This window comes from Branchiostoma floridae, chromosome 6 (assembly GCF_000003815.2).
Source record: "Branchiostoma floridae strain S238N-H82 chromosome 6, Bfl_VNyyK, whole genome shotgun sequence".
In the NCBI taxonomy this organism is placed as follows: Eukaryota; Metazoa; Chordata; class Leptocardii; order Amphioxiformes; family Branchiostomatidae; genus Branchiostoma; species Branchiostoma floridae.
This window is the reverse complement of record NC_049984.1, coordinates 8,095,844-8,109,002: the sequence shown is the minus strand read 5'-3', so window position 1 is coordinate 8,109,002 and position 13,159 is coordinate 8,095,844. Positions and strand designations below refer to the sequence as shown.

General features: G+C 40.0%; 1 protein-coding gene across 1 annotated transcript in view; it reads left to right on the top strand.

Annotated features, from left to right (window-relative positions):
* Positions 1–13,159, top strand: part of LOC118417820 (GDP-mannose 4,6 dehydratase-like) — a 43,350-nt gene that overhangs the window by 1,943 nt on the left and 28,248 nt on the right. Inside the window, exons 4-8 of the mRNA XM_035823564.1 lie at positions 416–480; positions 899–946; positions 1,235–1,427; positions 1,969–2,073; positions 2,394–2,521. Coding sequence (XP_035679457.1) covers positions 416–480; positions 899–946; positions 1,235–1,427; positions 1,969–2,073; positions 2,394–2,521 — 539 coding nt within the window. The remainder of the gene's footprint in view (positions 1–415; positions 481–898; positions 947–1,234; positions 1,428–1,968; positions 2,074–2,393; positions 2,522–13,159) is intronic.

The following is a 13,159-nucleotide window of genomic DNA, read 5'->3' as shown; positions in this document are numbered from 1 at the left end:
TTGGAATAGAAAGAAACACAAATCAGGTGCTACACAGTGACTGCAACTATAAAAGATGCAAGAAAAGGCAAAGTCTACCAAGGTTCTCTGAGATAAGAAAGGATATTTGTTGTTGTTGTTGTTGTTGTTGTCCTCATTTAACGTCTATTATTTCGCTAGACGTGGTCTCTTGGTGCTGAGTAACACATGGTTCGCTTTTGAGTCAATAGTCTCTCTTGGTATTTAACTCTTGGTTCCTTGTGCTTGATTTGATATTGATTCTCTTTACTTTATCAACCAGAAATTCACTGTAAGGTTTCCCCATACATATTCATTAGGCCATATTTACATCAAAGTTGTTGGTTGTACAGTCTCAACAAATATTGCTAATAACATGGTAAGAGTGTGTTTTTGCTGACATCTCTTCATTCTACAGACAATTTCCACCTGCACTATGGAGATATGACAGACAGTACCTGCCTTGTCAAGATCATATCAGAGGTAAGTCAGCCAATTCTGTACATGTGTATTCAGAGGAGGTCATGCAACCATCCCAGCATCACTTGCAATACACACTCCACAATACATACATTTTTGTATCCCAGGTGGCTGACTGTGGGTGACAAGCATATAGACTTGTCGTCTTGCCTCTGTCACAGTGTCAGTGCAGCAACTAGTACAATTTGATCACTACTTGTTTATTGTCAAAAGACTCAAGTAGTCCATGAGACTGTTGTAACTTCTACAAAACTTTTTATCTTCTGTGATAAACACTGGATGACGATGGAAATATGATGTGTATTTGTGTGTGTCCTGGTTCCTTTATTGTATTAACATCTGATGGAGTTGTGGTGTTGGCATGCTGTATAACTCAGCTGAAAGTATGCGTTCAGTCTGAATTGCTTCCTTTTCAACCCAGGTCCAGCCAGATGAGATATACAACTTGGCCGCACAGAGTCATGTAAAGGTGAGAGGGGTTACAGCAACAAACCTCTGCAGCATCAAAGTTGCAGTTTTTCTAATGATCAATAGAGGGCACTGCAATACAGGGGACCCCATTCTGGTTCTGTGTCTGCACCCAGATGTTTCCCAAAATTGGGCGTTTTTGTTCCCTTGACGTAGGCCTACACACATGGAAAAGTAATCCATAACTACTCACCTTTTTTTATTGTTTTCTGCCTGTGTGTTTGTTTCGGTGTGTCCGCAGTTATTTTTCTACTTGTTGTAGTGATTGGTATATGTCACTCTCTGGCAGGTATCCTTCGACCTCGCTGAATACACAGCAGATGTGGATGGGGTCGGCGTGCTGCGGATGTTGGACGCCATACGGACGACCGGTCTGGCCAGCAAGGTCAAGTTTTACCAGGCGTCCACCAGCGAGATGTTTGGACTGGTGCAGGAGGTCCCACAGAAGGAGACCACACCTTTCTATCCCAGATCACCCTATGGTAGTCGAGCACTTTTACTTTCCATTCTGTCTTTACATTATATAAGGCCATCTAGATATGATTATTTGAATGGCTTTATATGATGTATAAGGCCATCCAGACATGATTATATGGATGACATCCTCTTAGAATTCCAAAAGTATTATAGACTGTGGCAAGCATGCAAAAAAAGTTTTGCTGAAAAAAATTTGCTTTCACAATGAAACTGAACATGAAATGCAAGGAGAAACTTTATAACAAATCAGTTTGCTTTAAAATAGTAAAAGATTCTATGACATTAGTATCCATTGTCCTATATTTTATTGTATGGTAAGTATGGCAAATATGTGCACACTTCGGAGCTTCTTTGAACGATTTCACTGGTCGCACTTACTATGGTCGCAACCTTATAAAGAAAAATTGATGCATGTGCAAGTGCCAAGCATATTATCAATTCAGTGTGAGTTGCTCAGAGAATAGATAACTAAAGAAAGCTTAGCAGTTTTGAAAAAGGCAATTCAATTCACTGTAAGGCAAAGGGTGTTGTCTTATATCTTGACAGGAGCAGCAAAGCTGTATGCCTACTGGGTGGTGGTGAACTACAGAGAGGCTTATAACATCTTTGCCTGCAATGGTATTCTCTTCAACCATGAGAGTCCCAGGAGGGGTGAGTGTTCTAGCCTAAGTACCATCGGATCCTCCATAGTGACTGCTGGCTCAATACTTTCGCTTGCTAACGCAAAAGTATTGAGTCAGCAGTCAATACAGAGGATGGTACTTAGGCTACAAGATAGAGTAGTTGTAGAGTTTCTTTGTTTCTTTGTTTAAACCTTTGTGCAGTTCTTAAGATAAATTGGATATCATTATTAGTTTTCAACTCTTTGGACATACAACTAGATAAACAAACAAACATGCCAACTATTTACAATACCTCTATTTTCACATAAGTAAAAATTAAACCTAAGATTTATGTTCCTTTCTGGACAGGGGAAACGTTTGTGACCAGGAAGATCACCCGTGGTGTCGCTAAGATCTTGTTGGGGCAACAGGAGGACATTGTGCTGGGGAACCTGGACTCACAGAGGGACTGGGGACATGCAAAGGACTATGTCATGGTAGGTTGGGTCTGCCTTACTCTGTAAGGATGTAGGAGAACCTAGGATTGTGTCAGGGTAGGTGGTGTCTGCCTAACTATGGAACAGTGTGGAGAGGAGCTGGACTCTCAGAGGGACTGGGGCATGCTAAGGACAATTTCAGGGTAGGTGGTGTCTGCCTAACCAGGTAAGGATTTACTGAGGAACCTGGAGTCACAGAGAGACTGGGGTTGTGTTAAGGACTATGCTAGGGTAGGTGGGATCTGCCTAACTTTGGAAACATGTATCACTAATACCAGTAGAATTTTTCAATAACTGGATAATGTACCACATAGTATTTAAGCGAACATGTGACGGGGGAATGCTGAAAGTTATACGCATGACAAATGATTTACTGACTGGCCCACTGTAATTAACGGTGAATTGAAATACATGTAGCTGCTTACACCTCACAGAAAAATGCCTGCAGACTCTCCTGTGCTGTACTGTGGAGCCTGTCTCTGCCAGTGGCCTTGATGCCATCAGAACCAATTTTATTCCCTCTCTCCTGACAAAGCCCAGCTGTATTAAAGAGGCCCGAATCAGTACCTGTGGGAGGGTCTGTATTGTGATAGCCCCAGTGTGTGGTTCAATCTGTAGTTTCCAGCGCAGAGGGAATATCAGATAGTTGTTCTGTGGCTGGTGTTTGAGTGGTGAAGTGTCAGCAACAGCTTGTAGGTATAAACAGAAGATACAGGCCTTGTCAATTGGTGTTGTTGGCCAAGGATCTTTTTGGTTGGATCTATTAGTTCAGGGCACAAAATACACTTCTACTGAAATAATTGGGAAGTTCAGTGTAATCTATCTTTTGTTCAGGTATGTGTTTTCTAATGAGAAGGTGCAGTTCAATGGAGATCCTTAGTTCAAAAGAGTTTCCTCACTTGTCCACTGAGAACTCAAGGTGGCAGCATTTGTCAAGATATTACGATTCGAAAACAAACGATCCAATATGAAATACTAGCAACAGCTGCAGAGTTTGACTTTCCCACACTCAATCATTGACAAGTTATGACTGGCGATCTTTGGCAAGACGTACGATGTCACAAACCCAGAGCCAAGTTGATTTCATGTTCTTTTGTGTTTGTGTGTACTGATTTGCTGAATCCAAGTTCCTCCCAGCTCTCTTAAGGAACAATTAACTCTTTCTGAGAATTTGTGGGGAGACAAATTAGTTTTCCTACTCCGAAGGTCACCCTTGTCACAACTGTTTAAGGTAAGTTGAAGTGCCATGTTGCTAATGATATAATACCCCACTTCTCCCCAAGAGAAGTGATTAACTTTGAACGACCAAGGACAGATTAAGATTAATTGGTACTTGAAGACCACCTGGATACTGTAACCAAATCTTCAGGTATCGCTTTTAGGCTACAGGATGGGTAATTTGCTGATTGTGACCTTGGTGATGACCTTTAGGATGTCAGCCCAATGCCACTTGGTCTACATCCTTGCCCTAAGGGTCCATCTTGAATTAACCTGTACAGAAACACAAGAGGTCTGGTGGTTTATACCCCCGTTATCTGATGACCCCCCATGTGCTGAGAAGAAGTGGGGATTTCCAGTGCAACTTGAGGGCTTGTTGGGAATGTAGGGTGCAACTACTTTAGATAGTGATGCTTGATAAAGAGATGGAAGCAAACACTTTACGTATATGCCCAATCCTCATGGCCTTATTGAAGACTAAGTGTAATGGTGTACACACAGTTCTTCTGTGACGGGGTATGTGGTAGTGCACTGCAAAAAAAGTAACGAAAGGGTTTTACCTGGTGTAGGTTTGAGTTCACCTTTCTTTCTCATAATTTGCTACAAAATGACATTAAATACTAACATAGTTGAAAAGTGTAGAAAGCTGAAATAGTCACAGGTGTGCCCCCTTAAATCACTGGAGGCCTGTAGAAGAGGATGAAAGGGACATGGAAAGGTGCCTAGCTGGTATTCCAAGAAATGTGTTGAAGTCCCCTGATAGGTAGCTGCTAGACATCCTTGGGAATATGTACAGTAGCTCAGTAATGGTTGGTGACAGAAGGATATCAAAATTTCAAAACTTTGGGTTATTTTTCAGTGAAACGTGGAAATCAGAAAATGTTAACTCATTAAACTTGATTCAAAATTATTCCTCATGGATTTTAACATTCTTTTACCTCATATTTGAGACACTTCTAATTGGTATTAGAAAACGCAGAACAATTTGGCTCAAAACTCTAGTACGAGCACCTTCCGGTTTGTGTACAGGAGACAGCTCCCCCTATCAGGTCCTGTAAGAACAGCAGGTTTGCACCTTTGTCATACTGTACTTAAGTTGGACATAAACTAAACTTAAGGGCGTATATCATTTATTCTATGTTAAGCACAATTATGTTACATCATGTAAAACAATTGGTAACAGCCTCATTCCATACACTCTCTAACTGCACTCACAAGAGGCACGCTACTGCTAATATCGTACAACCGCGCCACTCAAAACCCAGGTCTGTGCACTTCCGCCCTAGTGTATGACTGCCAAACCTTTCCAGCTAATTTCCTAAGTTACAAACAAGCTTCCACCCCTTTGACGTTTGAGATCAGTTGCGCTCGCTATAAACACACATTCATCAGCCGTTTACTTGTTGGGATGATTACTTTTTTGGGTAACCCACTCAGAGTGAGGCTTACAAGTTGTCTTAAACAGTTCCAAGGAAAGGAGCACACCTGTCATCACCTGTGCGGTGATTCATTGCCAGTGTTGGTGGCACAAAATACCCAAGGTCACTGACAAGGTCGTCAGCTGACAGGAGTCAAATGGTTCTCCTGGAAGGTCATTCAGGGGACACATTTCCCTTCATGCTTTGGGGCAGACTCTGCTTGTTGATCAGTTTATCAAGTTTGCCAACCTAATTTTTCATTGCTAGTTGATACCTACACAAAATTATTTGTTGTAATGTTATAGTATTCTATGTGTGGGTTCTCCCCCTGGGAATCAGTAGGTGGTAAATCCTGGCAAAATTAATAAATCAAAACTGAACTGTCAGAATCTGAAATGATTTGGTAGGTATGCATGTATAGCATGTACAGCAACACCTATAACGTGATTTTGTTCTGTAGATTTAAAATGCAAGTTCAGTTTTTCAACTTGATGGAAGCTAAATTTTGATCATAATCTAATAGTGTACAGTTAGGCAAATTATACCTTGCTGCAGCCTGTGCATTGTGAAGCTGTAGTGTTAGGCATCTATCAAAATACCTGATGGTTGGCAATATTCTTTGGTCCCAGCTGAAGCTTTTTCAGCAATTCCATGAAATAGCTTCAAAAATTAATACATCTTCTCATAACTTGCTGTGAATCTTTACTCATTTGTAACAGTTGTTAAGGAAGAATAAATTTCATCTAGATAGTAGCCCATCGTCAACTACATACCACATATGTGTATCCTGCGCAAGTTTACATCTTTAACTGTTGTGAGAGCTTCTTAATTCTTTCGACAAGTTTAATTAACTAACACAACCATGTTTACATTGTTAGTTTGTGGACGTAATCACATACTTTACCAAGAGACATGCATAAGGTGCTTTTGCTTTAAATTGAAAACACTGTGGTAGCGACTTTCTAAATGTCCTTCGGTTTTATATTTTGTTGCCTGGTATGTTTAAAGCAGAAGTTTTGCAATTCGTGTACGAACTTGGACATCACATGTTCCTCATAATCACTCTTTGTGTAAAGTTTGGCAGTTTGGTTGGTAAGTCGGGATCAGCTTTTCAGTGTTTTGGGCTAAACAGGTACTTAGTACTGCTGTGGAAAGAAGTATTTGGGAAAAGTACGCCTGTAGAGAGACATGTTCAGGAAATGTCCATGGGCAAGAGAATGCCGTTGAAGGAGGCAATACAGGAGGGATGGTTGGATATATTTGCTACTGTGCGAAATCAGTACATACAATGTAGTTTCATAAGGTTGGTAACTTACTGTGTATGTGATTTGCATATTTTACCAGTGCTAACTTTTCATCCTTGTGGTAGGACTGACACTTTTAGTTAGTAATAAAATAAGTAAAAAAAAAGTTACTAACTTCAGTCTCTGTCTATTCTGATACATTACCAGTATGTTTGGGTATTTTGGACCTGTATGTAATGATTTGGTAGGTAATATACAGGTACGCTGAGTACGCAGTCAAATAATACAGATATGACATCTTCCACATTTTTTGTTGCAAAATTTCAAAATATGATCTATATTGATATGTAGGAAACTTTTGAGGATTTCACTTAAGGTCAAACAACTTTTTGTCGTTCTTTGTTTTCTTGCATCTTGTCTTTTTTTTTTATATCAAGAAGAATTCGGCAAGGCATAAGAATTTATGCTTTCTTCCTGGATTGCAAGTGTTGTTATCCTCAGGATGTCTCACAGTTTCCAATTTATGTCAAGAGATTTACAATCATGGTGATTACCTGATGTTTGTTATGTTTTTCTTGTCAACTTGGTTGAAAATACTGGTGGCAATAAATTCACAGAAGTCTGTTGTGTATCCCTTTTAGGCCACAGCAAGTAAATTTTCTGGTAAACAGTGCGCATAGGCATTACACTGATTTGTAAAAAAAGGGAAGAACAAACTTTGCTCACCTCTGGAGATTATCAATATGGCATGAAAAAACTGAAAATGGGATAAGATGTGGTTGATTGTACATATAAGTGAAACTGGTTTGGAAGTTGTCGCAGTGCCTCTGGTAAATGATATACTAGGCTACCACACTAGTGTCACTTGGTGGTCCATTTGAAGGCAAGAATTACAGACATTAAAAACTTGTTGTCTGTTAAACCATGTTTTGTCACTACAATTCCATTTCTTGTTACAACTTATGATCTTTTTATTTTGAAAATGCAGTCATCTTTTTTTCTGCACTCTGACATTAGATTTGGAGTCTACAGATGATGTCATCTATAAAATTTCCTGATTTAGCCTTAAGTATCCCTTATCAAGTCTGCAGAATCCCATAGGAAATAGCCAATTAATCTGTTGCAAACACTTAAGGTAGGTAATGAAACTTACTTGTCAGTACACACCAGGCTTGCTTTACTGACACGTGATTAGGTAAGTGTATGTAGAAAGTGTAGTGCTTCAATCAGGTAGCGGTGAAGGAAAACAACATGGACAGAAATACACTACCTGCAATAGAGAAAAGGGGAGAACCACAGGCTGTTGCTTTGTTTGTTTGCTTGTTTGTTTGTTTTGCATAACTGGTAAACTTCCTTTGGGCATTGCACACCAGTATTGTACAGTTAGTACAAACTGCCTAAAACCGGCGGTAAGGCTTGATCCAGTCACACGGGAAGCAACCAGACTTTCTTTAATACCTGCAATGGGTTCTCGAGTAATAGCTCACCTCAAATATGAGGCCTCCGGTTTTATGTCTAATTATGTCCAATTAGAGAAGATGTCCCAAACCAAAGCTAGGTACTAGGAAAAAGTTTCAAGTGCAAGCTTTGTTTCTTAGTTTTGAATTTTCGACACGAAAGATTCTTTCTTAAGAACTTTAAAATAAGATGTGGTAAACACTGCTGTGCTGTACCAAGGAGCTTAAGACCTCCTTGGTGGTACCAGGACAACCTTGTCCTTGGCCCTTTTGTCCCTCCTTACCAGGACGTCTGTAAAGGGGAGGTAAGAAATATACAGCACAGTGTGGCCGACCATGTAGCAGTCCTTGTATATCTGTGCATGTGTCAGTGATCCAGGCTGAACCATGCTGGAGCTATCAGTAGAAGGTCTACATCACAATGTCAGGAAGTCAGCTTGCCTGATGCGTTGCATCTGCCCTGATAGGAGGGTACAGTGCAGAGGAGAAAGGGCCTGGTGAAAGGTGAACAGCTATAGAAGAGGGTCTGCATACCTTTCTCTGTGATCAAGCTATTTTGATTCACCATTAGTTGTAGCTGGTTCATCAATGTTAAGAGTTCATAATACTAAGTACATTATCTATGAAGTCTAATCAGTCATTTTTATTCTTCATAGCACATTCACCATTATTTAAACGTTATTGACAAATTCTTCATATTGTGTAGTCGAATGGCAGATCATCCCCAAAATGCCCTGTTGTATCTGTGTTTGTAGGCTAGTTTTTCCAGTTAAGGCAGCAGAAGTATGTAGTTACAATATGTTGTAAATATCTATATATGATGTAGTAGCTGCTGGTCAAAAAGGGAAAAATACAAATGCTAACATATAGATAATGTTAAATTCAAATGAAAGCTTGTATTTCATTCTTCACTTGTATTTCTGTAGATATTGGCACAGACACTAGCAGTCTTGCTCCTCTATACTCCCCTGCTCTGTTCCCTCGTGCAGTAGGCATGATGTGTTTTGGTACCCCAAATTTCTCGGATTGCGAACAGTTTTGTCTCATCACTCATCACACTTCTAACACCGCAGAGAGAGACGGTTGGTAGATTTGAAATGACCCAAATCCAATGGGCAGCCTCGGAGACAGCCGGACCAGCTGAAAGACATCACCATAGCGGCTGCCACGTCAACTGTTCAAGTTGAAACGTTTGACCCCACGGTCATGAAGTACAAAATGCCTCCTACAGCATTCAAGTCTAAGGTATTAACCCAGCAAGCTGTCGTCAGATGACTTTGATTGTTCAAAACAACCTCACAGAAGGACAGGACCTAGGTTGGAAGTATTTTGCGGGTGACGTCCTCTTTAGACTGTGCTCTAATTTCATCCGACAAATTGCTCCCTTAAGGCTGGTGGGTGTTAAGGCAGGGGTTAGTGAACTTTGCAGTGACCTTCTACGAGGTGGGTTTACAGAGACAGGAACACCCAGCATGGGCCACACCCTCTGCTGGTTACCATGACAACAACCTGATCGCTGTTCCATGAGGGGGAGGAGGGGGAGATGATGTGACAGCCAACTTGAGCTAGACTGTAAAACACTTTAACGTGTTTACCCCCATATATTCACAATGTCGTGACCTTGAGGTCTTATCACAAATGTCAAAGTTTAGGAGATAAAAGGTACTTCACAACTCTTTATGGAGAAAGTTGATAACTTTTTTGGGTGAAAAGCAAAAAGGACCAATGTTTGGGTGTATGTCTTGAACTTGGTGTTTGAGGAGACCCATGTGTTGGTAGCATACCAGAGTTCCAACCCCGTTCATAGTTATAGTTGCCATGGCAACACGTCCTGCCAACATCTGGCGGAAGTACGCATACTTGCCACTGGCCCGTGGACCGGCACTTCCCCGTCTCTATCATGACTGTTTGGGTCGCATCCTGTTCTCTCTATAACAGTTGTTTGACCTCCTGACTTGTGATTCCACAGGCAGGGCCTGACAGTGTTAACGGGAGGGTCTTTTTAGCGAATGCCCACAAACGCCCACTCTAGAGAAGTCCGCGCTGCACGAATCTCATTTTTTTTGCTTGGAATATGTCCACGTTGTGCTCCCATGTATTAATCCTGAGTTTCAAGTCAATCCATTGACCCGAAGTGACATAAATCAAAGTTTTCGATTCTCGATGGTCTTTTTAGCGAACGCCCAGCAAAATGTCTTTTTAGCGAATGCCCACTATATCCACAAAAATATCGGCCGTCGCGCAACGACACCTAAACCTACCGCCACAAACATGTTCAAGATGGTATCCCATTGATGTGTACGGAGTTTCCGTGCTTTACAAGCATTTTAAGTCCCTGTTTTTGGTCAAAATGTCTGGCGCCGATACTACCATACACTAACTATAGCAATTCAAAATGGCGGGCACTAGTCATGTGACCTCCTTAAGGGACTGTTCTATAAGTATCGCGGGAGGGACTGTTGTAGCATAGCTTCTCATACAACCATTTTAGAGTGAATTCTGAACAAGATTTTCAATTCATAGTGCTATCATCTGACTGATATTTACATTGTGGTCCTTTTTCCTGTGCTATTATTACCCAGGTTTGAGGAACTTAGTGCAAATATGGATATCGATTCACCTCAGTGCCCAATTAATGTACAAAAGGCTCAGACACATTAGTGTTATAAACCTGACTAGGGGCAGGTAACCAATACTAGAAAAACATAGCTATTTATTATTAACAATACTATTTACATTATAATAATAACTCTTCACCAAACTGGACTTTTCTTATCTTTATTTATCACAGAAACATTGTTAGAATGAGAATTTGATTAGATGAGTATCTGTTACAGTGTGTACAAACTTATTTCAAATACAAAAATGTATTTCGTTTCACTTCCTAAATATTTTTAAAAGTATTGGAAGAAGTTGACACATAAACAATATTAATTGCATTATTTGTGTGCAGTAAAATGTGACCACATGCTATTAATAGCCTAATAAAATGTTGGAACATGGCACGAGCGGGCTCCTCTTCTGAGTACAGAAAGGAAATGTTTTATAACATTTAGTTATGACGTAGAAAATTTCAATTGTAAAATGTACCTTTACAAACATTTACAAACAAATTTTTTTTCTCTTCTTAATAAATGACAACAACACAGGTAAGTAAGGTGTGTTTCCTTTTATAACAGGCCAGGTAAGACGCCGTACAGGTAAGTAAGGTGTGTTTCCTTTTATAGCAGACTAAGTAAGATACCGTACAGGTAAGTAACGTGTATTTCCTTTGATTACAGACTAGGTAAGACACCGTACAGGTGAGTAACATGTATTTCCTTTCATTAAAGACAAGGTAAGACACCGTACAGGTGAGTAAGGTGTGTTTCCTTGACTACAGACTAGGTAAGACACCGTACAGGTAAGTAACGTGTACTTCCTTTGATTACAGACTAGGTAAGACACCGTACAGGTGAGTAACATGCATTTCCTTTCATTACAGACCAGGTAAGACACCGTACAGGTGATTAAGGTCTGTTTCCTTGACTACAGACTAGGTAAGACACCGTACAGGTAAGTAACGTGTATTTCCTTTGATTACAGACTAGGTAAGACACCGTACAGGTGAGTAACGTGTATTTCCTTTCATTACAGACCAGGTAAGACACCGCACAGGTGAGTAAGGTGTGTTTCCTTTGTCTATATACCATATAGGCCATTATACAGGTGAGTAAGGCGTCTTTCCTTTGCCTATAGACCAGATAGGGTATTGTGCAGGTGAGTAAAGCAACTTTCCTTTGCCTATGGACCAGATAGGGTTTTATACAGGTACGTAAGGTGTCTTTCCTTCGCCTATATACCAGATGGGGCATTATACAGGTGAGTAAGGTGTCTTTCCCTTGCCTATATACCAGATAGGCCATTATACAGGTGAGTAAGGTGTTTTTCCTTTGCCTATAGACCAGATAGGCCATTATACAGGTAAGATGTCTTTCCTTTGCCTATAGACAAGATAGGGTATTGTGCAGGTGAGTAAAGCAACTTTCCTTCGCCTATATACTACCATACAGGCCATTATACAGGTGAGTAAGGCGTCTTTCCTTTGCCTATAGACCAGATAGATATTATACAGGTGAGTAAAGCAACTTACTTACCTGTATAATGCCCTATCTGGTCTATAGGCAAAGGAAAGACATCTTACTTACCTGTATAATGGCCTATCTGGTATATAGGCAAAGGAAAGACATCTTACTCACCTGTATAATGGCCTATCTGGTATATAGGCAAGGGAAAGACACCTTACTCACCTGTACGGTGTCTTACCTGGTCTGTAATCAAAAGAAATACACGTTACTCACCTGTACGGTGTCTTACCTAGTCTGTAATGAAAGGAAATACATGTTACTCACCTGTACGGTGTCTTACCTTGTCTGTAGTCAAGGAAACACACCTTACTCACCTGTACGGTGTCTTACCTGGTCTGTAATCAAAGGAAATACACGTTACTCACCTGTACGGTGTCTTACCTGGTCTGTAATGAAAGGAAATACACGTTACTCACCTGTAAGGTGTCTTACCTAGTCTGTAGTCAAGGAAACACACCTTACTCACCTGTACGGTGTCTTACCTGGTCTGTAATCAAAGGAAACACACCTTACTCACCTGTACGGTGTCTTACCTGGTCTGCTATAAAAGGAAACACACCTTACTTACCTGTACGGCGTCTTACCTGGCCTGTTATAAAAGGAAACACACCTTACTTACCTGTATTGTTGTCATTTATTAAGAAGAGAAAAAAACAATTTGTTTGTTAATGTTAATAAAGGTACATTTTACAATTGAAATTTTCTACGTCATAACTAAATGCTATAAAACATTTTCTTTCTGTACTCAGAAGAGGAGCCCGCTCGTGCCATGTTCCAACATCTTATTAGGCTATTGATAGCATGTGGTCACATTTTACTGCACACAAATAATGCAATTAATATTGTTTATGTGTCAACTTCTTCCAATTCTTTAAAAATATTTAGGAAGTGAAATGAAATACATTTTTGTATTTGAAATAAGTTTGTACACACTGTAACAGATACTCATCTAATCAAATCCTCATTGTAACAATGTTTCTGTGATAAATAAAGATAAGAAAAGTCCAGTTTGGTGAAGAGTTATTATTATAATGTAAATAGTATTGTTAATAATAAATAGCTATGTTTTTCTAGTATTGGTTACCTGTCCCTAGTCAGGTTTATAACACTTATGTGTCTGAGCCTTTTGTTCCTCAAACCTGGGTAATAATAGCGCAGAAAAAATATCCATATT